The sequence below is a fragment of the Hirundo rustica genome, chromosome 1, assembly GCF_015227805.2.
Source record: "Hirundo rustica isolate bHirRus1 chromosome 1, bHirRus1.pri.v3, whole genome shotgun sequence".
Lineage (NCBI taxonomy): Eukaryota > Metazoa > Chordata > Aves > Passeriformes > Hirundinidae > Hirundo > Hirundo rustica.
The window spans coordinates 122,061,031-122,088,292 of NC_053450.1; the positions used below are offsets into that span (position 1 = coordinate 122,061,031).

At 36.9% G+C, this 27,262-nt stretch overlaps 1 protein-coding gene across 7 annotated transcripts in view; it reads right to left on the minus strand.

Moving 5' to 3' along the window:
- TAX1BP1 (Tax1 binding protein 1) overlaps positions 1-26,345 on the minus strand; it is a 55,943-nt gene extending 29,598 nt beyond the window's left edge. For 3 of the 7 annotated variants that reach the window (XM_040061193.2, XM_040061174.2, XM_040061134.2), the window contains exons 1-5: positions 25,770-25,912; positions 22,840-23,022; positions 9,319-9,421; positions 5,728-5,915; positions 3,981-4,139 (exon numbers count right to left, since the gene is read on the minus strand). In XM_040061193.2, the coding sequence (XP_039917127.1) occupies positions 3,981-4,139; positions 5,728-5,915; positions 9,319-9,421; positions 22,840-23,016 (627 nt within the window). In that variant the 5' untranslated portion in view covers positions 23,017-23,022; positions 25,770-25,912. Of the gene's footprint in view, positions 1-3,980; positions 4,140-5,727; positions 5,916-9,318; positions 9,422-22,839; positions 23,023-25,529; positions 25,609-25,769; positions 25,914-26,086 lie in introns of those variants that run through there. The other 4 variants (XM_040061183.1, XM_040061145.1, XM_040061164.1 and 1 more) reach the window with 4 other exon arrangements.
- Between the last annotated feature and the right edge of the window lie 917 nt (positions 26,346-27,262).

The window sequence follows — 27,262 nt, forward strand, 5'->3', positions numbered from 1 at the left end:
AAGATGTTTCAAGAACTCTAATAGCACATTTTGACATTATGTCTTGAATGCATTTATTCCTCCTACCTTTAGCAGGAAACGACATGGCTGCCTTGTAAGAAGGCAACACAACTGTTTATCTCCCAAACAGCAAGGGTACCTCAGCAAACCAAAGTCTGTAGTCTGCTGTAGCCATTAATTTCAAGTGCCACAAACACAGGAACTCTCCTATTAGTAAAACTCAAAAAATGAGAATCTTTTCAATACCTGAAAACATGGATAGAGCCCAATAGTCAAGCTTCATGGGGCACTGATTGTATTACACCTGAATAGATTGTTTTGTATGCCATGTTCTTAAAAGATTGATTGCTCTGCTTTTAGCCTCTCTCTTCCTAATGTTTTCTTCAACCACTTACAAAATACGCCAACTCGGCAAAAAGCAGATGGAGAAGACACCGGTTCCACTGCCCAAAATTCTGTAAGAGTAACTAGGTGTGAAGAGAGGTCATTTAATCAGGAGTAGGAGGGAAGCAGTAATTTGGATTAGCTGCAGCATTGTCATGTCCACAACTACCCTATTTTAAGAAAGCAAAGCTTCTACAGAAGCATTTCTCAACGATCCAAACTACTTCTGAGCTATTTCTGAAATAAACAAATCAACACCAAAAAGAAAAAGTCGTCTAAAGGCATATGAATAAATATGAATAAAAAGGGGATTTTAAGAGAACTGTTTTTAAGTAAACGTTTTCTTGGAGCTTTCCCATCCTCTATTTGTTATGCTGCACCACAGTGAAGTAACATGTACTACAACCCCCTAACCACATCATCCACATTCTGTTCAATTCAATTACAAAAATATAACACAGCTTAACAATAGATTTGATCAAAAGACAAAATACATGAGCTAAAATAACCATATTATTTTCTCTGAAGAAACTAAGTAAGAATTTTAGAAATTAGGTAGTATTAGTAGTATGCATCCAGGGGTTCATAACTGCAGGGCTCCCTTATCACAATACAAAGGTTATAAATAAATATTAGTCACCAATATATTGGCAGCATAAAGAGCTCTGCACTCAATTAGGATCAAGTACATGTGTCTGCACAGACACATCCACTTCCTTGGCACACGCAATTACAGCTTTTTAAACACAGTGCATTGTACTACTGTGGGTTTTTTGAGAGCTTTTTGCACAAGCAGAAATATACTGAGCACTTCCTGATACAAGTACTTGCAAAAACAAACAAAAAAGTATGCTCTTAAGAGACTGCACACAGGTTCAATTTAGCTTTATTTTCAACAGAAATAAATTTCTATCAATTATAGCTGCCTTAAACTACAAAGGCAATGACATCTCATATATACAAAAATTATTTTTGCCTTATATGGGCTATTTTATTGATTGTTGTTCATTAGATTAATATGGAAGTATATTGGAAGATGTTTTAAGTGGAATGCCAAATAGTCAAACTTTTACCTAAGTTAAAGATTTTTAAAAATACTATTTTTAAATTCATCACTTTCACTTTTTACCTATTTATGTATAAAAAGTTTGTAGAGCATAACTAAAAATTCACATGCATTGAATAAAGAGAACTAGAAAGAAAAGTAGAAAATAAAAAGCACCCATAATACATAGTTAAAACAACCACTCAAAAGGTAAAAAAACCGTAAGCCAAACCAAAACAATCTGGCTCACACTAAGCACCTGTGAAGATTCTGCTCTTATTAAAAAATAAAAATACATTCTTATTACTTATCACTTCAAAGATTATGCCCTGTAGTCTTCTAAAAACATCCAAGTTAATGCATTGCTTAAGTTCATTGCCAATAATAACTATTTACATCACACAAAGTGCACTAGATTATCTGGGGGCTGTGTTCAGGATCTGTTTTGCAAGATCTGTGTTAGTGGTCAGTTGGGGAGAGGGTGTTTCGTGGGGTTGTTTTGCTTGCATTTTTTGGGTTTGGTTGATGCTTTATTTTTTAAACAAGCCACAAGAAAAATAAAAGCCAGATACTGAAATCCAACTGAGTGCTGTGCCACTGCTGCCCAGAAATCTTTAAATCAATACATGAATGTACTGTATGTATTCCCAGCCAACATAAATTACATAATCCTCTAATCCACTGCTGTATTTCATTTACTGGCATGGGGAGGAATGGAGAGCAAGTCATCTTCAAGACTGGAGAGTCACATTTAAAGACCTGCTTATTAAAATTTCTGATGATTAAAAAGTTAACTTACTGCACCTGATTTAACAGATGCAGTACATACTTAATTTTCAGGAATAACACCATTTATATTATGCTTATATACATAAAAAATGAACACTTCTTCAACTCAGCAGATACTTTTTTTTAAGTGAAAAACAGAGAACAGGACATAAAATACATAAAATAAGACAGCATCAAAGTCTTAGAGACAAAAAAATAGCCTAAGTTAGAAAACTTCCATCTTATTTTAGCCAAGTGAAGAGCTCAATCAGCTTCAGATCAGGCATCTATTTGTATCTAAATACAAGTGAGAAGTCCGTCACACTGCATTCTTTCTTCATGATAATACAAGGCCAAAGCAGAACAACAATAGTAGAGAAAAAGAAGAGACAGGAAAAAAAACCCACAAATCCAAACATTCCTAAAATTAAACTCTATTTGCTAAACTCTGGTATCTTAGAGGCAAAACTATTTTGGATTAGAGAAGTTCACTGTAAAATGCGAGAAAGCATTGAGACATTTTTGTTCCTATACAGTCTAACTATACCCTTGCTCGAGAGCAGTCAGAATCCCTTTTCACAAATTGCTGTAAAATGGAATGGTAAAGCTAACACGGGTTGGAACTGACAGTTTGCTTTCAAATATTTTTTTAAGTAAGAGCCTTGAGTGACAATGAAAAATATCTATGTAGCTCATTCAGATGTATCCACCAAACTTATGATCTGCAAATCCATGAAATGCGAATTTCTATTCTCTTATTGACTTAACCTAGTTTTCCCCCACACATTAAAATCATTCTTTAACAGAAAAAACCTTTTTCTAAACAACATCTTAACCTTTCTCTTTTCTTTAGCTAACACTCTAGTCCATTTCAGTCACTGTCCAAAAGTATACTAAAAAGCACTAACATTTTCAAGTTCTCTCAACAAATTCCTATTAAAGGTCTGTGACACAGGACTGTTGACATATACATATTAGTACCTAGAAATAGTCTATTAATTGCTGTCCACAGCTAAATTTTATAGGTTTCATTACTTCAAATTTGTCCATGTCACCGCCTCCCTCCCACATGTTTTTAATCTTTTCCTAAAAGTTGGGTTTTTTAAAAAGCAGCTGCTTAAAAATAGATTAGGTCCAACTTTTTGGTGTCCTTTTTATAGCATTAGATTTCCTCCTTACCACATACAGCATTCCCAATTAAGCTGGCTTTGGTTTAGGCTACATTTATATTTTTGCTATTAATTAACACTTTAAACAGATTTTTAGGTCTATGCTTCTTTTCCCTTTGAATTGTGAAACCTTTTAAGGGAAGTTAGTTACTAGTTACTTTTCACTCTTTACATACCTTGGCAGAAGCATTCTCTTTTGATCTTTGCTTTTCATTACCAAAACTTTTACCATTTTCAATAGCCTGTGTTCCAAGCAGTTATACCCTAAGGAGAGCTTTTTTGAAAAGCTTTCCTCCATTTTCAATTAATGTAAGCAAACTTTAAATTATCAACTACTTTCTACTATGAATTCCACAGTTAAATATCAAACATCTGGTAACAGTTGTCATCGATTATCTTACCAAGCCTGGTACCAAAAGGCTTAAATATTTGAGCCATTTTATGACATAAAAGGAATAGCGGCAGGAGGTTAATAGGAACTGACCTATTCTAGTGTAAATGTCTGTCTAACTGCTGTGGGGTTTTGATAGCTGATTTTCACACAGTTTGACTGGTTCTTGAAAAAGCAGTAATACAGACACTATGAGTCAGCTTTAATCAGTTAAACAACTAACCTTTTGCTCTGTTTGCAGTTGTTCACATCTCTGCTTTTCATGGTTAAGTTCTTTTTCCAGTTGTTCAACTTGATCTCTGAGTTGTGTTGTCTCCTTTTCCAGAACAGAAGTTACCTTTAATAGCTCTTCTTTTTCTTTTATTATTTTTTCAATTTTAAACTGTAAAAAATAAAATAAAATAAAATAATGGGATTTGGTAATTTTTCTCCCCTTCATTCTAATCTAACAAGTGGATAACTAATTACTCCAGTGTTTGAGCAGAAGCACAGTTGTGTGTTCCCTGGTTAGGTCACTACAGTTTTCCCCTTATTCTCAAATTTCTAAAGTTCAATTGCTTTTCCTGCATAGTACCAGACTACCATCAGATAGCATACTTGCAGTGTCCTGATTTATCCTCAAGTTTTACTTCCTTAAATGAAGTGCCTTTACTGTTCCCAAGTGACAGGAACTGTGAAAGAGCTCATTTCCGAGCTTGGTGAAAAAAATGACAGCTGACTGTAGAGACATACATTCTCTCTAAAGCAGTATTGGAGGAATTTCTTGAGAAAACGAATATGCACATACACCCCACACTCCACCAGCACCCGAAAAGTAAGCCCTGGAACATGAACTATGCCCTTTCAATACTTAAAGGGAGCTTATAAAAAAAGATGGGCCAACTATTTAGTCGGGGCTATAGTAACAGAACAAGGGGTGAAGGTTTTAAACTAAAAGATTATAGATTCAGATTAGATATAAGGAAGAAACTTTTATAATGAGTGGTGAAACACTAGAAGGGGTTTCACAGAGAAGTGGTAGATGCATCCTTGGAAAAGCTGAAGGTCAGACTGGATGGGGCTGTTAGCAACCTGATCTAGTTGAAGATGTCCCTATTCACTCTCCAGGGTGTTGGACATTTTATGGTTCCTTCCAACCCAAACCATTACACAGTTCTATAAACAATGATCATAAAAAATACTTAAGAACTTCTTTAATTTTAGTGCTATGAGTACATATCTGAAAAGCAAAAATATCCCAGATGCATGGTATGATAAGTACTTATCCCTAAATTTTGAAAACCATAAATTAAATACATGCAGGTATGTGCCTAGATGCAACTGACAACTGGATAAAATGTTTGATGGCAAGGTAAGGGCACTGCACTGAGCAATTTTCCAAGAAGCTTGAACAAAAGTTAGTTTGGGTTTCTTTTTTGTTTGTTTGGGTTTAAATAGTGTTCAGCTTCAGGCCGCAACAAGTAAATGTGCAACACCTTGACTCTGGATACAAGCAAACAAGTCCAACCACACCCTCTCTAGCAAAGAACACAACACAGAGAACTGCTTAAAAAAAAACAAGAGCTACTCTAATATACTTAGGCAACTGCAATTATTCAGCTCAGTCTCCAGGACTCTTAACTGGGACAAAAATAAAAGTATAATTGTTCCGTAACTCTTTCCTTACAAGAAGCACCATTCCACACAAAGAGTATTTTCCCCCCTTCCAGTGAGTTGGTGACTAAAGATGTGAGAGACAGCCATTATCTACTCTTATGTTTCCCAATCCATGCTTAGTGATATATGTTTTTAATCTTGATTTGTTTAACCTGCAAATGTTATAACCTCAACCAAATACCACAGAACAAGGCAGAAATAGATATTTTACAGACACACGCAGGTCTTTTCCTGCTAGCTTTTTCTTCAGGATCTGTGATTGTCTCTGTATGGTACTAAAAAAAAATAGCATTTTAAGAATTTTTGCATCAAACCTCAAGAAGTCCAGCTTTTGTGGTCACCACTAACATATCAGAGTTTCCTTCATCTTCCATAGTGAGCAATTCTTCAACAGGAGAAGAGGTACGAAACTGGAAGGGTGTGCTTGCTCCACGGATTTCTCCTTTGTAAGTCACGTAACAGAACTGATAAAATTCTCCATCATCATTTGGTAGATAATATCCTATCAAAACAAATTCATATTTGAAGAAATATTCTACATAAGCCTACACGTCTCCATCTGCAGACAGATTACCACATCATGTTTGACTTACAGATTTCATGCTCATTGCCTCAGTAAGGCATAAATATATCACCAAAACAGCAGAAAGAAAAGTCATCGTATTTAGTAACCTTCATCCCCCAGTAATTTCTACTAGCCTTTAAGACAAAGATTAAACATGTTAGGCAATAGCTGCTATATGTATACATCACTTCACATACATTAATAGCTTCTGTTTATACATTTGTGAAACAGAATCATTAGCAATCAGATGCCGTGAAGCTGCATCACGACCACGTTATTGTGTGACTGCTGTACAGTCACAGAACAGAGAGTAAGTCATTTTTTGGCCTTGAAATACCTACACAACCAAATACAACAGAAAAAGACAAAATAATATACAATGACAAGACATCTGCAACTTCACCAGGTACCATTTGTACATAGGGTTTTGTTGTGGTTGTTTTGGGGGGGAGGGGTTTATGGGACATACATCTTTTTTTTTTTTTTGCTATTTTTCAATGCCAAACCACAGAAATCCTCCGAATGGATAACACCAGCTGAAAGGGAAGAGCCTGGAGTTTAACAGAGAGCTTACTTTTTTAAATTGAAACAAATTTTTCTAGACTTTAAAGGTAGGAATAAATCCTCTTTCTCGAAGCTATGTAATGGTACATGGTGCAAGCAAATTATCTGAGAATTTCTGTGTGATTATCCAACTGAATGGTTGCCCACTAAAGCTTCAAGCCTCTTGCATGACCCAGATTCACACAGTAAGATCTATGAATGTTAAACAATCATTTTGAGAACTACTGACATTTTTACCTTTATTAGTATATTCAAGACTTATGCCTTACCCAATTTAATGGTAAGAGAACCAACCAATTTTATTCCGAATACTTCTTTTCAGATACTGTAGACAGCCTGAGGGTGATACCAGCATAATAAACCCTTACCCAGCATTTGGTCCAGCAGGTGATGTCACCCATTTCAGTTCTTATTTCACCACATTTCAATCTTCTCCCTTACTAACATTCTATCTAACTTTTCACCAACTTCTGTTCCAGATTCCTGAAAGTCTTTTCCCAGTACTCTTAGCTACCTTTCCTAGAAATAGTAAAACATTACATTTGCTGTATAGACAGCTCTTGTATCAAGAACTTCATGTTTCAATTAGTCTTATACTTTATTAACAGTTGCTCAAGGAATAGTATCTTGAGGATTCATGCTTTTGGGCTTTGCTACATTTTCCTATATAGCACTGTAGTTCAGTTTACCAGATTAAGTGCTTAAGTAAGAAGAAACTATGCAGAAATAAATGTAGAACAATCTACATTGCTGCTTCAGCACGTTCTAATATTGGTTCAGACAATTTTAAAATTAATGAAAAGTCTTTTTTCTTGTGCCTAACATATACTGGAGAAACAGATTTCTGATTATTTTTCCAGTACACCTACTTATCATAAAAAAACCCAACCACATTTAACAAGCTGCACAACATTTACTGTTTAGCTCAGATAATTAAGCTCCTGTAAGCTCTACTCATCTCATCTCAGCAGCATTAAAATATCTTGCCAAACACAACTGGGGGACTGTTTGAATGAGACTGAATCTGGCAGCTCTATAAAAGTGGAGCCCTGTCAAGATGGAATGTAACAGATGGGACAGAGATACTTGGTCTCTTTCATGTGTGGTAAAATTTCTACATACAAAGGACTGATAACGGCATGAAGAGTTCTACTCTTCTAGATCACTTTTCATTTCAGTCCAAACCAATTTCATTCACTCAGTGAATTTTGGTAACTGTCAAAGAAATTAATGATTTCCTTCCAGTTTCTACAGCGCACACACACTTTTCAACCAACTTCAAGGTTATAAAATGGTTATCAGGTTATCATGTGGATATGATCATCATTGAAAGCACCAGAATAAAACAAGATGTGGCAAGAGAAAGAATTTAACTCATCAAAACTATCACTATTGCAGCTTTAATAACAAATTAATAGAGTCATCATTGCAGGACTTCAATTACTGAATTTTTTTAATATGGTTTAAGCAATAAACACACGCATGAATAAAGACTAAGGCCAAGTCTGGGAAGCAAAAAAAAAAAAAAAAAAAAAAAGAAGGTAAGATTGTACATAAAATTCTGTTTGTAAGCAGAAAAGCATTAATTTAGTGGAGGTGCTCTTTTCACCTTAAATTGTCAATGTGTGTAGATTTTTGACATTTGTCCTGTCCTGTGGCAACAAGCTCTGCATGTTGACTGTGTTATAGAAGTATCATCTCTACTTCCATTTTGAACTTGTCACTTGGTAGCTTACATCAATGGTTCGTATTTATTTGGATATACACAATTGTTAATCCACCCATGCCATGGGTAGCTGATTTTAGAGATGTCAGTCATTTAATATTATTTCCCTTTTCCAGCCTGAAAAACCAGGCAGATGGAAGTCTGGAAGGTCACTTTGTCAGATTTCCCGCTCAAGAGACAGTTGTTAGCACCTGAGATTACTGTGGCTGTGTCTAAACAACTGTATGGAATTCTCATCCTACCAAACCAGGATACCTGTTCAAGAGCTGCAGTTTTCGCTCATGGTAAAAATACTATTCCTAATGTCAGACATAAACGTCCCAAGTGTCATTGTCACTTTTTCTGTTTAACAAGTGTGGCTCTCATCTTTATAACTCCACACCTTTACAGAGAAGCTATTTCTTAATTTTGGTCTTTGTTGCACTTTACTAGGCCTGTTTTGAGACTGCGAACGGGAGGGAGAGGGTATGACCTGCACGCAGTGTTGAAAATGCAGTTACACTACAGACTTGCACAGTGGTGTAACATTTTCTGGTTTGTTCCTTATTCTTTTCTTAAAAGCTTCAGACATTTCCATCAATTCCTTGCAACAAAAGGTCCCATGCAACTCTATGACTACTCTGAGCCTCCATGAAACCATCATGTACACTATTTATTCTTTGACAAAAATCATTTTGTATAGATAATATTTCAAGGCCAGAAACTTGTAAAGACACAATGCACTAAGAAAGGCGAAGATTTAAAAAAACCTGCTGATGATTAAACGAAGTCACTTATTGTATTTTAATCGTTTCCAGCAGAGCTTCTCTATCAGTCATGAATATCTGCCATTACCATGTAAAAAACATAGTAAGGAAAAGTGACTTACTATTTTCCTTGACATCTAAAATAAGACTAAACTTCCCACAGTGAAATGTTGAAAATTTTCCTCCAATTTTTCTTTTTTAAACTCCAGAACTGTCACACAATGCTCAGCACTTAAATGAACAGGGAAGTATTTAAAAACCTGAGTAGGCTGGAAAACACAGATAGACACTGCCTTATACTCACCTTGAAAAGTCAGCACACAGTTAACAGTTGATCCTTCCACATAATTTTCTGGCATAGGTGACCAAAGAAAAGTGTAATAATCTCTTGCAGTACTCCAACCAACCTAAAATTAAATAAACCACAACAAAAAAGAATTTAAAAAATAGAACTAAAAAATAAACACAGAAAGCGAAAACAATAAACAGAAGAATTTGATATACACAGTTAAGATATCATTGCCTTGCCTTTACAACACACTGTAATATGCATATTTCTGTTAAAAAATGCAATCAAAAGATTTTTTAAAATGTTTACAAATCAGGAATATTTTAACAAGCATGTCAAAGATTAAGCATTAATTTTATTAAGCTTGTTACCTAAAGCAGTAAATGGGTCTAAGGCAATAAAAGGGTCTATATAAAGTAAAACACCATACAGTTTTCACTATATGTTGAAGTACTCTTTGGTACATTAATTTTTTTTCTATAAGATATGCATTTCTATATTAAAAATACAAAAATATTAGTTATTGATTTTATAGTGAAATTTTCATAATATAGGTTCTGCCAATGTTGACTCTTGTGTCCAGAGTCCCACTGGTTCATCAGAAAACAAAAAGTGTGGGGGGGAAGCTTTCTAAGTTACTGAAAAAATCACAATTGACACCTGAATTTTTTCGACAACTTCTGCAATGCAAAAGACCAGCATTTCACTGGAATGCTAATTCCCTCATACATAGATGCTACATCTGCAGAGAAAAAAAAAAAAAACAGATCTGCATGAAAACGGAACTCAGATAAGCCGGCACAGCCTTCCTGCTAACGTCAACAAACCTCTGCTTTCAGTTTTCCTAGAAGTGCGATTCTCTGCATTCGTGAGTCACTGGCACAGGTTGCTTAGAGAAGCTGTGGATGCCCCATCTCTGGAAGTGTTCAAGGTCAGGCTGGACAGAGCTCTGAACAACCAGGTCTGGTGAGAGAGGTCCCTGCCCTCAGCAGGAGGGTTGAAACTACATCTTCTTTAACATCCCTTCCAACCCAGGCCGTTCTATGAGCCTGTGATTCTACCCTCTGAAGACATATATCCCAACAGGCTTGAAATAAATGCAACTAAACCAGAAAGCCAAAGCAACTACTGTAAAGCAATGGACATTAATAATAGCATAATAGTAAAGGAAAAGAAGAAATATATATGATTTATTCCACTGATGGGGGGGAAAAAAAAAAAAAAAAACACCACACAACTTGTCAAATGCTGTGTGCCACACAGTTTTATCAGTAACGGGGTATAGTGCCATGGAAGAACTAAGATATGGAAAGGGAATAAAGAATAAATTGTTTCCCAATTATTATCAGGTAAAACAGTGTTTCAAGAGGAAGAAGAAGAAAAAAATACCCACACACACAAATTACACAACAAGCAAGAAAAGATTAAGTTACCAATCATGATTTTCATTGCTTCAATAGGCAACACTTCCAAATCCAAGTTTAGAAGTCTTCCTTTATAAAGAATAGTAGTGTATTTCAAAAGTATTAATAGCTGGGGGTTTAAAGGAATTTTCAATAAAAAGAAAAAAAAGGGGGGGACACGTTTATATAGGCAAAGAGAACATCAGAGGTGAAAGCAATTCAATAGCAAAGCAGCATATATATATATGTACAGAGGCATACATTTCATGTACGCAAATTAATGCATAGTATTAACAAACAATAATCTGAATAGATTATTCAAAGACATCCATTCACTTCTTCACTTTACACTAAGTAGTATGGAAAAATCGATGAAGATGATGAAGCCCTTTTTATATTATCAAAAAACACAGATTAACAACAGTGAAATCAGAAGAAATTCCCATTATCAGTCACTTCTGCAAGGCAACACCCATTAAAGAGAAACAGTGCGGATGCTCAACACATCCAATAGAACAGAATCACCTACTACACCTTAGGCCTATTCTTAGCAAAGAAGATACCTACGATATCTCCTATCAGGCAGCTTCTAATGATGTCAAAATGAAACTTCCTAGGGTTGTTATTCCCACACTGTTAAGTATCTCAGAAATAACAAGGAAAACTCTTCCAGTAACTTGAAGGTGGTAAAAGCAATCTTTTCTTGGCAAAAGTTCACAGGAAAACATTAGTCATTGTCATCAAACCCAACTCAGATGTTACTACCCCTTTTTTTTCCTAACTTTTTTGCTTCCAAAAAGAGAAGCATATACCATTATTTGCTGTCCTAAACTAAAGCCCACAGCTTTCTAAATGTAGTTCTTGGTGAGTGAAAAATCAACATCCTCTTTTTCGTTTCAAAAAGAAACTATATTGTGTCCAGAACAAATATCGTATAGAACTGAAACAATCTTTTCATCTTACTCTAGTTTTCATTTCTGTTAAAAACCAAAATATGCATACACTGCTACTGATGCTATCTTCCTTACTAAAATAACTTTGTTCTTTCTGATTATTAACACTGGAAAATGTAGAGAAGAAACAAAATCCAGTGAACATAAACACAAAAATGGTCCCTATAGGAGATCAAATCAATTTCTGATGCAGTTTATTCCTGGAATTCTATATTTTCATATTTTTCCTAGATATCACATACTGATTTGTACATTCAGTGATTTATCCTGAAATCAAAAGTTACTTTTACCAATACTCTACCTGTAACAGTAATCAACTAAAGGCTTTTTTTGAGGTCATTTAAAACTTTAGCCATACTGATACAAACAAAAAGAATAATTATATAGAAAACAAATACATCTCCTGGTCCGTTTCTCAGCAGGTGCCATATTTTTATGTATAACTTCTGTGAACTGCTGCTAAAAAGAGAACTGTTACATACCAAGAGCTAGCAGGCAATACCCTAGGAAGTTTACCCCACAAGTATTTTCTGTAACAATTCCTCACATTTCCTGTCATCCATCATCTCTCTCCCCCAGCAAGGCTCCCTGTCTTACACTCTTATGATCATGACAATTCCGTTCTTTCTTAATGGGCACACACAATTTATCAGCAGGAGTGCATTGCCCAACAGCTCCTCACTGCATAGAATTTCAGAAAAGGAGGGCTTTCCCTGCTACACATTGCACATGTCAAAATGTGTCAATGCAGAGTAGGAAGCATGAACAAGTGTCATCTTCCTCACAGCTTAACATATTTTAAAAGGGGAAGGTGAGTATTCTGCAGCAAAGCAAGTTAACTTAGTACCATTTTTCAACATCCTTCCTATATAACAATAAATATCATTAAATTCCACAGGGTTACTTCTTAGATGGTACAAGCAAGCAGCAAAGCCACATAGAGACATGCTGAGAATAAGATAAAAACATATTTAAGTAATCCATGTTGTAAGTGTAGGATGTAAATCTTAAAAAAACACCCTCTTTTTTTATCAACAGGTTTTAATAAACTTTTATTTTAGTACTTCGTATATTTTGTCAATATTCTCTTTAATAAGCCTAGTATGGAGTACACAGTGGTTCCAAACTACCATATACACAGTCATAAGCTTCTCTATGGCAACAGATTATACTATCACAGATACAAGACTACAGCACACACTGGGTGGCTCAGTAATGATTTAAATGTGAACTTTGACATATGTATTTCTTTCAGCTCAGAAAGAAAACAAACAGTTGTCTAAAAGACAGGGTTAAAACTATATGAATAAAATTTAACACTGCTTAAGGGAAAGTAAATAAAAATTAAGAAACTAAAACTAGCGGAAAAAGCTACAAAAGAAATCAATAAAAAGTGAAAAATATGAATAGAAGATGGGAATAGTCATCAGCAGCCCTACAGTGAGTTTATATGATAAATAAAGCCCTGTAGCTTTGGAAGCAAAACAAACAGCATCCTCAGCAACATCAGGCATACTAGCTTGGAAAAATAGTTTCATTTTTAATGACAGGAATCAGAAAAGCTAGACTATCTGTCTTACTGCTGATCATACCAACAAAACCTACCACAAATAACACAGACTAACTTCCAGGTTAGTCTCTGAAAGAGGAGAGGGGTTCAGATTCCCCACAAGAACCCATTCAATGCGAACACCTTACCTGTACTACACAGACTGGAGGAATATGGCTATTTAAATTGTCAGGCCTATAAGAACAAGAGTCTGGCCATTTAAACTGCCAAAGCAGCTGCTATGACTAACACTGATCATCTCTTTTAATGAAAACATTATAGGGGAAAAAAAAAAAAAATAAAAGCTTGTAAGAAAGATCTGGAATTTTCATTTCTGCATTTGAATTTCAAAACAATGAAAAAAGTCATTGAAAGAAATTACGTCCACCATAAAAATATATTTAAAATATTTAAAATAAGCTTTCAATAATACAGTATCATTTTTCATTTCCTTCATTTACTAAGCAAGTTCTAAAAATTTATGAAAATGATGATAATTTATGAAGCTGCAAGCATATTTATTTACATTAATAATTAGAACTTAACAGCTGTTGAAAGATGCTAACAAGGGGAAACGTGAAAACCTACACTTAACTTCTGTTGAAGACTCACGTGAAGTTAACAGTTCTATCTTGGTACAAAGAACACAGTCTTATGTACCAAAATGAGAAACCAAAGTTTAAAATTAACTTCATGTATCAGTTGAAAAAACCAATCAACCAACCATACACAAAAAAATCCCAAAACCAAACCAAAAAAACCCACAACCAATAAAATGTCACCTAAAAACATGAAACCAAGTTCCAGTCAAAGTGCTGACGTTGATGCACAGTTGTAGATGTGAACTACAACTTCATCTCTCGTGCTATTAATCCCGACCTTGGCAGAAAAAGAAGCCTGAATCATCACACACAGTAGTACTTTCTTACCATCAGAAATCTTAAGTAAGATTCATTTAAGAATGAGAAATTTCTATAGGAGAAATTTCTATAATGAGAAATTTCAATAGGACACACTGAGAAACTCTCTCTGAGCCAGGAAGAGCAAAACAGGCACAGTTTATTAGTCCAACTTAAAAACCTGAAATGGGCCACGGCAACCATTACAATATCCACATTCAAGCACAGTAACACTGCAAATTATAAAAGAACTCCAACACAAAACCTTCTGAAGTTCAGAGGAGCCAAATGAAGAATGACCTGTCATACTACACTTCATTCATGAAGCCTGAACTCAGGTTCATCATCTGATGAGCAGATCAGCCATCTCCATTAACTGATTATGCTGATACCATTACTTTTTAAGGAATTCATTGAGAAGTCTCAAATCTCATCTTGCTTGGAGTTCAAATCTTAAAACCATTCTTATTCCTCAGTCAAAAGAGCACATAAGACTTAGATGATGCAACTTCCCTAAAGCAATAGAAAGAAAAAAGCCTATTTCACAACTGAGTTAGACATAAAGCATCAGCTAGTCAACATATTCTTCTATATTCTCTACATTTAATTATTTCAAACTCCACTCTGAAATAAATTTGACCTTAAATTTGATAGCTGCGCATAAATGCAAATGTTCTTGCTTTCCTTCCAGAAGTTAACCAAGAGATTAACAATCCAGAAACCAAATCCTATTTTCTCAGCCATGTTTTTAAAACAAAACAAAGCATAACTACACATCATTTATCCCACAAAAAAAGTCATATCCAAATTATGTACATATCTAACAGAAACCTCACTTTGTTTAATTTTCCCTCCATAAAAATGGAAAGCTTTAATAGGCCATTACAGAGAAATCCACCCATGATATACCTACGTCCTACTTTTGAGCAAAAAGATTTATATCAATTTAGGACATCATAAATACTTTTCAGACGTATAAACCAACTCAGTAGCCACAGTGGAAATGCTGAAGTCTGGTAAACGTTAAGAGACCAGCACCAAGTACCCTACAATTTGGCAGGGCAAGTAGGGACAACTCAGCTGCCCCATAATACTCACACTAGACAGGTTTTCCTTCTACTAACAGACATGTAGTCATCACAAAAGTTTTTCTTCTTCTATGCTGCCCCACAGATACAAGCTCCTTTCCTACTGCAATGCCACATCACACAGTGAGATTAGCTTTCCCATATTTACATTTCACCCAGTACGTTTCAACAGAATAGCTTGAAGAAAATTTGCCAAGTAGAAAATTAAATGGGGGGATGAGGGAGGGAGCATAGATAGGGAGTGCGCATCTGTATAGCAATAATGAGTTAGCCAATATCTACCTGAGGGAAAATAATAACCCTTTTATTTCACTGTATCTCCTTCAACTCTCATCTGTTTCATCTTACACAGAATATAAGCTTCTCTAAGGCAAAAGCCCTACCTCACAAACTCCACAGTGTTTTCAGTATAAAAATTATTTCCATCTTTGTTTTCATTTCTTGAGTTTCAGATGAACATGGAAAATATATTTTTTCTGATTTTCCATTTTGTTACATTTCTTTCCTTTTATAATCTCTTGGTAAAGTCAGTCAATTCAATCTAGAGACAGAGTGCCTCAAAGAAAGACCGTCAGCATGGGAGGCTCATTTGGCATTTTGTTCCCTGGCCTCAGAAACCTGCTACACAGCTGAAAGAACAGCAGCATTCTGCAGCATTAACAGTGCCTGACCCATCTACACAACATCAACAAGCCAAAGAAGCAAACCCAGGAAAACACTCGTTTAGCTGAACCAACATGGGCATAATCAGTGCACCTTTACTGTAGATAGCTAATTACAATCCAATTTAAAAAAAAAAACACACAAAAAACCTGACCACAAAATTTATCGGAGTAAAAATTACGCCCTTTTCTAATTTAAAAGGCAAATTAAATAGCTGAGAAAGAAATTTGGCAAAGCACCCTAAGTACTGCAAGAAGACAATGTGCTACCTCTGAAAGAAGCAAAATTACAGACAGTAGATAAGGTTCTGGATGTATGTTATGCAGTTTAATCATTACAGACAACAGTAAATCAGCAGCCTTTCCATGTATTACATGGTAAGAGACATTTACTTTGCCCCAAACTACAGGCAGCACAGGCGTCTAAGCAAAACACTATCGGGACCAGTATCATAGGAAGAGATTTCTCCAAGCAGGCTTGGTTTGGGCCATAACCCAGAGTAAAATAACGTTATTCGAAAGTCACAGCAATGCCTGTTTAACTGTAGCACATAATCTACAACAGGCAGTTACAAACACCAAGTTCTTCTAAAACAACTAGCAGATAGGAAAATGAAAACATCTGGGTGCACTGAAGCTCATACCAGCCAAAATCACGGAGAGTTAATGTTGACTGTTAACACTGACATGCCATTGATGCAATGTGCTTTAGAACACAGGCATCATCAGCAAATAATGGTATCTAGATAGCGGTTCTGAAAGAATCAAACCGCACAAAAAAATTCAGAACGTGGACACAAGGAAAAGTACTTATTTAAGTGTTAAGTACACTGTAGGAATATTCAGGCACAGACATTTCAAAATAAAGTAAGCAAAGTCAAACCTTGGGGGTTTTAGTATATCTGTGATCACCTTATACCACATGCAGCTTTGACATAGCCAAGATGCTTAAGCCTTCACTTCAGACATGACCTTGCTACTCACACTGGGATTAAAATCAGTTATACAACAGGAGCCACAAGGTTGAAACATTCTTGGGTAGAAGATGGCTGCAAAGTACTCTAGATTCTTTATGGAAGGCTGTAATCTCAAAATGTTCTCTCCGTCCCAGACCTGAAGAAGTCCATCTCTGCTTAATGTTACAAACACATACATTAATTTAGACTACTGCAAACATATGGTATTTGTTGCAATATCAAGATACTATCAGGATCCTAAGTTATGATCATCTCTTGTTGTTTATATTTCTATCTCACAGTTCAGAGGAATGTGTCAAAATGACATTGACAGAACACCTAGACCATAGGATCAACTTCCTCTATTAGGTATAAATCAAAATAAATATGGACACCATGAATTCTCTAAAAGTAAACCTGTTACATATATATAAATTACTGTCCAAAGAAATGTATGATAGATCAAAGAGTAACAAAGCTACCATTTACTTTAGAAAATAAGCATGAAAATATATTTTAAAAGAGCAGGCGGGGTTTAAAAGAACTATTCCCCGGCTACTATATCTCATGAGAACTATCAAATAACACAATCTTTTGTTTCAAAATTGTTAGCAGCTACTGACTACTTTGTTATGCCAATTCTACAACCTACCGCACCAAATAGTTGTAAAAAATTAATGACACTTCGAAAAAAATGTTGAAATTTCTTGTCAAAGGTAACATCACACAAACCCAGATTATCCTTCTCTACATCTCATATAGAAAGAGCAAGTAAGGTTGCCAGAGACTTTTTTTTTTAAAACCAATCAGTATTTACTTGTCTTTCCAAAGAAAATAAACCAGAAGCCAACAGAATCCCTCTAATTCACAGATACAGCAAGTCTCAAAAACATTCTGAATTCCAATAGTTCTTTTCCCAGCCATTTTAACAACAGGACATACTGTGCACTGCACATTCCTGTATCTATTATGGCCAGCTGTGCAGTGATGATTCCATGCCAGAAAAATGGTATTTCTATATACATGTGGCAAATAATACATCCAGATGTTTGCTGTACTTCAGAATGTAATCTGTATATGTGGAAGTAATTGTTGCTTAAGTTATCAATCTACAACAAAATCAGGATATTGAAATGACTCACACAAGCTGTACTATTATTTGCAGTCCAAAGGAGACTAAATAACCCAGAGTACGATACAAAGCTATATATATATAGCTATACTGCCTTGATAAAATGCAAACAAGTTGTTTCTGAAGTCTCTATCAAATACTGTGTTAGACTGTGTTAAAAAGACCACAGATAATTTAATTCTGAGATTTTCTATAAATAAAAAAACATTGAAAAGAAATTAAGCTGCACATAAACACAGGCACTTGCACTGATGCATAAACAGTAGCTCAGATGTGGTCATGTAAACACTGACTACTCTCTCTGAGCAAGAGGTACTTTTTGTGTTGAAATAAGTTACTAAAATATTGCCAATTCTGGTTACTCATTTGTTCTATATGCCAAGTTACCAGAACATCAGCTCACCATTTTTAAGGTGTGGATATTAAAAAATGTGGAAATTAAGAAAGAAAGTATCTCCTTTTCTTCTCTAGGGGTACCCTGAGACAGTCAATTTCAAAGTATGTCTACAACTTCTCAGTATCCTAGAAGAATGGTAATGTAGATTACTTAGAAAAATGTATCCACCAGAACTGAGGAACAGAAAAGTTTTGATGGAATAGTTAATGACACAGAAAGACCAAAGTCACTAGCTTAACATATGTGAGATTGATTACGTGCTGATATTGCAGGTCATTCCAGCATGCTTGTCTCAGCTAAATTATATCTTCAGAAATGCACAGTATTATGATATACCCCACAAACACCTACCTTTAACACTACTCTCTTGATGAGGTATCTTTATGATGCCCATGAGAGCCCTCCTTGTGCCTTTGAGACATACAGGAAACCTGCCTCTCCTGTATACTGAGCATATGACAGTCCTATTTGCAGACATATGCTCCAGACAAAGAAGCAGGCACTGCTTCCTAGAAATCAAGCATGTTTTTCAAACACTTCTGCAAATCTGGACATTATGTATTAATAATGCAAAAAATATCACTCAGCCATATGATTATTTTATTTTATAGTCATAAAATGTAGACTTCCCTAGCCGGAAATTAGGACTACCGACAGCCAGGCCAGTTTTGCAACCAGATGTAGTGCACACATTCGCTATTCTTCCTCATTTCAAAGCTTTAGATTTGGGTTACATTAAAGGCCTCTACAAATTCTGATTAACCAGAGATGAACAGAAACAAATACAGAGGTCTTGGATCACACTAGGAATACAGACCTCCTATTAAATCAATCAAGGATGGTACGTCTTCTCAGCTTTGACTCCACACTAGGAACCATCAGGCAATGCTGCACAGAAACCCTCAGTAGAGGGAAAGCTGATCTCAAATTTTAGTTCTCGTAAAACTGCATGAACAGGAACTCAGGCTCAGGATGTCCATGCCAAATACTAGACCATGACTTGTCTGAAAAAATGCCTTTTTTTTTTCTTGGCAGCATGCAATGACACAACTGATCAAGACATTTTAGCATTTGATTACAGATGACTCTCCAGAATATCATAAAAGCAAAAAAACACATAGCAGCAAGACAGACAACAGATTTGAAGACTGAGTCAAAACCTGTGTTTGACTCTTCTCCTGTACAGAACAAGAAAAATAAACACAAAACCAATAAAAAATGCAAATGCAGAACTTCTGCTCTAAAGGATAATACTTTCATTATTGTACTTCCTACATCTCTTAGTTTTTGCCAGATGTCCAATCCCAGAATTAGTGCATGCATTTAGATACATCTAGCTTGTAAAAAAACTGGTATATCTGAAATAATTCTTGTATATGCAACATTACTCTTTCAGTTTATGAACACTGGGTCTTCATTTTCCTAAACAATACAAAATTAATTGCCTGGGAACAGTTTTAAACCTGTTACTGCCACCGTAAAGAGTCCTAGCAACTTACACTGGGAACAAAAAAAAAAAATCACATTTCACCTACAGCATACGCAGAGAAGCTTGTAGAGTCTTAACTTTTACAATTTCAAGTAAGCTGCTATTAAGAAGAGAGCTCTAAAAAAGTTTGAAAAAAAAGTTCCAATTGTCATTCCGCATTAAGCAGACATGCCAAGAAAGCAGGCACAGCCCTTCCCACACACACACCTTCCCAGTTCCCATTTCCATCATAGTGATGCCAGCACAGCTGCCCACTGTACCACCGAGATCACCTGAAGAACCAAACCAGTTATGAAATAAGATGGCAAAAGCTGGGGGAGGAGAGGCTGTATTTTCCTAGTAGATCACCCCACTGATCCATTTCACTGTGCAGCTGCACGAACAGCTGGGCAAGCAAAACAAAAGCAATAATATAAGGATATATGTAACCAATATTTACTCAAGACATCATTATTGTTGAGGAAATACATTTGCATCCTAAATAAAAACCATTCACTTGAAAAAATACCTAATTTTTTACCCAAGATTTTTTACCAGTTACATAAAAAAATTCTTTTCTAGCCAGTAGAGCAAACAAGACAGAATACTGATGAAGCCATTGACCCCTAAAACTCAACAAAAATCAACATTAGAACCAAAACCAACAAAGTTCAGAGTGCAGGAAGAATCTTACTTCATACTTATTTACTACACCAATCTGAAATCACCACTGTGTGCTGGGGCTTTTTGCTGAAGTTTTTTGATTTTATTTTTTTTTATTAGGTGCCTTTTTCCTCTGTCCACTATTCACTGTTACAACACTAGTTACCTTCTGCACAACTTCAGACAAAGGTTAAATGACACCAGCTTGAACAGATTTGTTTTTTAAGCAACTTATGCACTTCAAAAAGACAAAGTGAACTTTATTCCCTCTACATGAACAGTCTGTGAATCGAAACTCTTGAGTTCTCTCACAGAAACTCCACTTTCATTGCATACTAGGCAATATTGAAGGTCATTAATTATTCTTCTCATAATTAGTCAAGAATTGCTTTTGTCCTTCCTTTTTTTCAATCACAGGCCCACTTTACTAACCACGCATTGTATCCTTCATATGTGTTTTAGTGAAATAAATGATAAAACCCCTTCCTGCTTTCATCAGGTTTCAAGCCACCTCCAGTTGCTTTGTTATTTGTTCATGAACAATCAGTTCTCTCAAAGTCACTCAGTTTTACACTCCGATCACAGAATAGTACAACTTCCATTATCTATTCCAAAATGACTATGTTTTCATAGTTTATTTTACTGCAAACATTACACATACACATTTGTAGACAGATACAGTTAGACAGCTGGCTCCATTTAACTCAGTGTACTGCAACTATACTAAGCATATTCATAACACTCAGTATAAGCGGATATAACCACTAAAAAAAAAATTTACTTTTTTCCCCATCTTGAAATGCTTCCTTCCCTTGTACTGATGAGAATCAGGCAAACTGGAAATTCAGTTGGGGAATTCCATTTTAAAAGTCACAAAATGCTGGTCTTAACCTCAATCAATTCCCTGATTTGATTCACCACACAAGATCTCATTTCACATTAAGAGGAAGCACAAGAAACAAGCCATCCTGCATAAAAGATGTTTCTTTGAACAGTACCACTATGTTATGTCAGCTCAACATGTTCCTCAAATGATTGCCAAAGTATTACCTGCCTCTGTTAAAGTAAAATAAAGTAGAATAATGTCAACAGTTTATGAAATCTATCATCACAGTCAAAATGAAATCAGACACCTGTACATTGTAGACAGCATTTTGTGTAATCACTGTAAAACTGTTTCCCAATTTCTTTTATCTAATTAGTAATTCTAAAGTCCTGTCTGATCGCCTCCCTCAGGCCTCCAGACAAAGCCATTACATTCACATTTCAATAATTTCAAGATGCTTATACATAATATAAACAGAACAGTCTATAAAGTTTTGATAAAGAGGGTTTTTTAACTTTTCATGAATACCATTAACTAAACATTCAAGTGTTTTCTCAGTTACATCATTTGTAAAACTTTGCAAATAAGACATATACACACTTACTTTTAAAAACTTCTTACTAGGGAAATGCGCCTATTTGTAAGCTAACACCTCCCTGGAACAATTTAGTGACTGTAGAGGCACTGCACATTGCATTAAAAACACTTCTGCTTTATTACAGAGCACAGTATCTCTACATTGCAGAGTAATTTAGCTTGAATAAAGACTCACAATCTGCAGATTACAACAAGTATATCATTTACATACTTAAAACAGTGAACTGAGTTCTATGGGAAAAGTGCTCCAATAACAAATTAGTCTGTCACCCTTCTCCCCTCCCCACGGCCAAAGCATCACTTCATTAAAGCCTGAATCAAAACTTCTATTAAATAAAATTCAAATAAGGAAATTAAGCATCATCTATTAGGAGCTATACTGGCAAAGATACACAAATCTTTAAGGTCTTAAACTGAAGTAGATACAAGAATTATTCAATTTCTAATCCCATAAATGAAAACTTTACTAACCTTTGACAACACCCCCAAATTTTTTTCCAAGGATCAGTTTTGAATAATTTTAGTGATCTATACTGTTCAGCCTGTTCTAGCAATAAAAATTAGTCAGGGATGTGGGTCAGGTTATCTCCAGCTTAGTTTTCATCCTTTGCACATATATTTCACATGCAGTATCACATTCTTCATTCAGTCCTGTTCACAGCGTCACCCTATAACCAAATATCTCTTCTAAAACCATTCCCATTTAATTCTGCACACATTAAACTTTCTCTTTACTCCAGCAGACTTCCAGCTGGACTCGCTCTCTCTAGTTTTGGTCTCCAGTTTGGTCTTTGTTACAAAACTGACACTCTAACAGCAGGAACCAATACATCACTTAGCTGATGTTCAACTTAAGATTTACTGTTGTTGAGATTTATTTTTTTTAACTTGCAAGAGAACAAGCAAACAGTTGAAAAATAGAAACAGAACAAGCAAAACTTACCTTGAAAATACCAACCCAGTCTTTGTGATGAGGATGGATAAACTGGGTCAGAGTGTAGTGACATTCAAGATGTGTGTTTGGAAGGTAACTTTTTGCGACATTTTGAAAAATCACATGTGCAAAATTGGAGGTCTGCAAAGTGCTGGCTGATGATGGAACTTCTTGAAAGGATGACATGATTATCTGTAACAAACATGTAGAAGTTATTACTCGAACATAGCGGAAAAACTAGTTTATTACAAAAATTAATCTAGTTGAAATACATATGACAGAAAAACGTAACCATTAGTTCCCTTGTTTCAAAAACAAGAGAGACATAGACTAAATTCACCAAAGTGCACTGCCTTACCATCTCTCCAAAACAATCACCTCTCAGAATAAAGAGAGCAGTCATTTCATCAATGACATCAAGATGTAGAGAAAGCATTGCTTAGCTGAATGCCCCCAGTATTATATCTCAGTGTCAGAAAGTGGAAAATAAAAGCAGTGGTGTGAAAACAAAGCAGGGTTCTAACTTAATGAAAGATTCTTAATGGTTCTACACATGCTAGAGAAGGAGAAACAAAAGTTCTGTAGTTTCCCTGCTTTAAGCTTTTCTCAAATCTGTACTGCTCAGCGCTTTTCACAGCTTTTTTACACATGAAGTTTTTCCTCCCCTCTCAGTAAAAGTATCAAAGTTCCATTTTAAGACTTTTTTTTAAAAATAAGAAAGTTTATGTAAACAGGAGGGTTTTGTTTGGGCTGGCTATTTTCCCTACTTCTCCTTCAAGAGTTTTCCTGTCCCCATTTGGCAGTCTGTGGGCATCTCTTACTATTCTCACAGTAACACATACTTCGTGTTTAGCTTCATTACCATAAACAATGGCCTGCATTGATAGCAGGAACACTGAGGTATGCATGCAGTTGGAGGGATTAACACTAATCAGTCAGGCTGCAAAAGCTTTTAATCGTGCTTTCTATTCACAGCCTCATTCAGGATACATAATGGTGCAAACTACAGTAACACAAGATGCTTCACCAGTAGAACAGGAACATCCTTTCCTCAAATTCAGCAAAATCTGCCAAAGATAGAATATACACAACTGAGAAGTTTCAAGTGTCTGATTCTATTGTACTATCACAATTTTGTCAAAACATTTGATATTAGGAGGATTAGGGCCTTATGTATCTTATATTTCTGGAAAGATGAGCTATCCTGTTCTTGCAATTGCTGCTGAAAGTAATTTTATACCGACCAAGCACATTCACACCTTGAAAGTGGTAACTGCCAAGTGTGTGACATAATATATAACTTTCATTGAAGACACATGTGAAAACCAAAACCCAAAGGAGACAAGCCACTGCAAGCCTCAAGCAGTTTAAATATGAAAAGCTCCTAGAGCCTTTTAAAATATCACCTGTTAAAAAATAAGTAGTGAAGACCTCATGCTTTCTGAAACAAAATATACTCTAAAATAAATAGATATCCATCATCCATATCAAGGAAAAGATAAATACAGGTTTGGAGGTTTTTTAGTTTTAAGTTGTCAATATTTTAAGCTTATTACTGCTCAATTTAGAGTAGCACATGAAGTACATACAGGCAGCCATGACATTATTTTAATGTATCAGATGTTAAATAGAGTCTTGTACACTAACCAACACAGGTTACAAGACAAAACATCAAGCTTGTGAAGATTAATAGATATAAAAGAAAAATAAGAACTTCCACACAAGCAAGAAACTGAGTAAAGATCAAAACACATTCTAGAGACAAGGGAGTATACAACAAATCCTATCAGTTATATAGCTTCAGAGTCCAGAATAGGAAATGTTACAGCACAGTAAAATCTTGAAAACTCCCACACATCTCAGAGGATTATATTCAAGGCATCTCTCAATTTCATTCTGAGCTAAAAATGGTATGCGTCAGCAATTTCTATAGTTCTAAAAGAAAAATAATAACCTTAGTTATTTTCAACTGCAACAAATTAATTCATTTTTTAGTAATTCGGTAAGTTAGCCAAATAACAATAACATGAAATTGTGTTTAGTTTTCACTAGCTAGAAAAAGAAAAACGACTGCATTAATAGCAAAACCAACTGCATTTTTCCCAATAATTCTATTGGGGGGGGGGAAGGCACCAACCCCAACCAAAAGTAAAAAAAATAACCATTTCTGCACCCTAGTTGTTAGCTGCCACAACTGAGTACTAGCCCTAGTGGAACCAGTTTCCAACCCCAAAGCAGAACTGTTCACAAATCTAACTTTGTGCGGACCAGCACAATCATATGGGATTACTGTTGCCTAGCAGGAAAATCCCCGGAGCTTAGGTGATGCTCAGATCTACTTACAGTTCAAGGATAGTTACTGGGGGTTGCTGGGTACTTGCTTAACTCACAGCTACCGGCTAGGAAACGGGAGTGGAGGAGGAGGAAGAGCTACGCACAGGCTTCATGACTGACATGACAAGCGCTTCCCAGGGGAAGGCTAAACGACGCGTTTGGCTTGGCGCAGCGGAAAGGACGGCGAAAAGGAGGCAAAGCTCGTCGGACAGGAAAAACAAAAGCAGGACGAGCCGCACCACCCCAGTCAGCTCCTCCTGTAGTCCTCCAGCTGCGGTGCCGGGCTTCCGACACCTCCGGCTCCCACCCGCGCCGCCTCCCGTCCCTTCCCCGCCGCTGCTCCGTCACCCGCCCGACGCGGTCACCTTGGCTCCGGGCCTTAATCTTCCTCCCGGGGCAGGGGAGCCTCGCCGGCTCCCGCAGCCCGGCCCCGCCGCTCCCCTGCCAACCACGGCCGGCCCGAACAGCCGGCGGGGGCCGGTGGCGCAGAACCGCGGCCGCACGGCCCGGCCGCCCCGGCCCGGCGCAAAAGCGGCCGGAAGCCGGCGAGAAGGAGCGTGTCAGCCCTACCCGGGCCCCCCCAGCCGACCCCGGACACTTCTTACCTAGGCAGACGCGGAGGGCGCCGGGGACATCAACATGGGGCCTTGGCCACCAGCGCCGCGCAGCTCCGCCCGTCCGCACGCGTCACTTCCAGCCCGGCACAGGGCGGGCCCCGACACGGATCCGGTGGGCGAGAGGAGCTTCTCCCGGCGTTGTCCGCCTCTCACAGGCACCCGCCCTCAGTGGGGCTCGGGGCTGCGGACACGGCGCTGTACGCGGCGTGTGCCCGACCGGGATGCTGTTACCTCCGTACAGCGGTCCCACGGTGTCCTCCCGTGTTGTCCGTGATTACAACATCACCTCTGTCGCATCCACTTACCCCGAATTAATCATCTCCTCTTCCGTCCGACGTCAAGACACAGGCGTGCCGTCACCCTGTAGGTCACCGTTAATCTGCCAGCCTTTGCGGGTCTTCCCAGGGCACGGAGGGGTGAGATAAGAGCGACTGTAAACGCTTGCACAGGGTTCTGCCTGGGCACCTTGGCGGATCTCCGTGAAAGGGCGTTACATCAGGCACGACACCGACTCAGAGAACCACGGAAGCATAGAATCATTTAGGTTGGAAAAGACCTTTGAGCTCGTTGCATCCAACCTTTGACCAATCACCACCTTATCAGCTGGACCGTGGCGCTAAATCCCATGTCGTTCCTTCAACACCTCCAGGGGCTAGTGTCTCCACCACCTTAACCACTTTAGTTGCCACAAGTTTATACACGATACCTTTTATCATATCTGATAGTTTTAAAACAATCTAGATTTAAGTGGTTTGGGCATTAAGGCTTTTCTGACTATGCTTTCAACTATTACACAAACTCCACCCAATTTTCCTCCAAAAGCAGCTCATCGAGCACCGACCAGAGTCACGGTGCTGAGTAAAAGCAAGCGGGGATGAGTACCCATCACTTCCACGCAGGATTTGTCCCAATGCACCCCGTGTTGATTGCCACTAGAAACTGTCTTCCAGATCATCCTAAATTCTTCGCTGCTACCATTTCTTAGGTGTTTTCATGTGTATTTTAAGCAAACAGGTTAGGAGAGACATAGTGTTAGTATAAATTATATGAGTAATCATCAGAATTATTGAGTTAGGTTTCTGAAAAGTTCACCTGTTTTTTCATGGTCAATCCTAACAGAAGTGAAACTAAGCTCAGCATAGAAACTGTCTTTAAGTAATTATGGTTATTCATTGTACTTGCCTTGTTTCTGAAAACAGTCTTATATCTTAAGGTGTGTCACAGATTACTAAATTATCCTTGGATTTGTAGCCACAACGAATAATCTCTTATGTCATCCATACATTCCATGTTTCCCTGGAAAGCAATAAATTCCCTGCAAAGTACTAACTGATCATTATAGAAGACAAAAGAAGTGTATGTAGAGCAATCTCTCCTGTAAGACCAGACGAACTTTTGTAGTGGAAAATGAAACCAGTATCATGTTCAGCAAAAAATACTTGTAATGAGGTAGGAAGAGCTATTTCTTCTTATCTCAGCCC